Source organism: Brassica oleracea, unplaced genomic scaffold, assembly GCF_000695525.1.
Source record: "Brassica oleracea var. oleracea cultivar TO1000 unplaced genomic scaffold, BOL UnpScaffold04182, whole genome shotgun sequence".
NCBI lineage: Eukaryota > Viridiplantae > Streptophyta > Magnoliopsida > Brassicales > Brassicaceae > Brassica > Brassica oleracea.
In genome coordinates, this window is record NW_013620706.1 from 1 (window position 1) to 1,019 (window position 1,019).

General features: G+C 37.8%; 1 protein-coding gene across 1 annotated transcript; it reads right to left on the reverse strand.

Annotated features, from left to right (window-relative positions):
• Positions 1 to 467: 467 nt before the first annotated feature.
• Positions 468 to 947, reverse strand: LOC106321957 (uncharacterized protein At4g04775-like; the record flags this gene model as incomplete). Its single annotated transcript, XM_013760166.1, has 2 exons — positions 468 to 767; positions 873 to 947. Coding segments are annotated over 2 exons (375 nt in total), but the record flags the coding sequence as incomplete, so codon positions are not given.
• Positions 948 to 1,019: the final 72 nt, after the last annotated feature.

Genomic DNA, 1,019 nt, shown 5'->3' on the forward strand with positions numbered 1-1,019 from the left:
CAGGAAGGAGAAGAAAACGCAGGTATGAGACTGTTGAAGACAAGCTCAGTTCATCGCAAGGTGCTCAAGAAAAAAAGAGGCGCAGGTGCAGTCGATGTGGCGAAGAGAATCATAACAGGGCTACGTGTGACAGAGCTATTTAGACATGTCTTTGTTTTCGATTTTCTTTTTTTTTCATTTTGGTGTTGGTTACTTGATTTACTTGGTTTTCTTGCTTTTGGATTTTCTTGTTTCTTGTTCTTGGATATGGTTTACTTCATTTTATGCAATCATTCCTTCGTTTTCTGCAATGTTATATATTTGACAATAAGTTGTAAACTGAAGCTGATCAATATGTTTCTCTGCAACTTTTACTCTTTAAAAAACATGAAATAGACTGTGAACTAAAGCTGCTTATAAAGCCAACGACTGTAAACAAGAATCCATAGAGTGTATATTAGTCAAAATAATGAAAAACTAGAACTTGCTCATACACTAAGAGAAGTCCATATTCCTACGATTGCTCCTACAACTACCATAGCCACTGTTGCTATCTTTAGCTTATGTTTCATCTCGTGTGCAACTCTAGCAATCTCCAAGTCTCCCTTCTCTTTAAGCTTTTCGGACATCTGAATCTGATGTTCAACTCTAACCATCACCTTTTCCATAACCCTTTCTTCAAACTTCGTAATCCCTTGAGCAACCCTCTCATGTTTCGCATCCACCATCCGAATCTCCTCAATCAAAGCTTCATCAATCCATTTAAATAGATGATTCTCAGTTTTTCTCTAGCGCAAAAGAAACAAAAATCAGTCAGTATTGTATTGTGAACTATAAATCTAAGTGATATAGTATGGTTTAATCTGCAACACGAAATCAAAACAGGGACTTACATCTCTTGCGATTTCGCATCGGTAGAATCGTCGATACCTATTCTCCGCCGTTGATGAATCAAACGTGGTTATGCCCTCGCCACACCAACATCTTGTAGGTATACCATGAGTAGAGATTCGAGGAAAACGAGCAGAAGATATTGACGA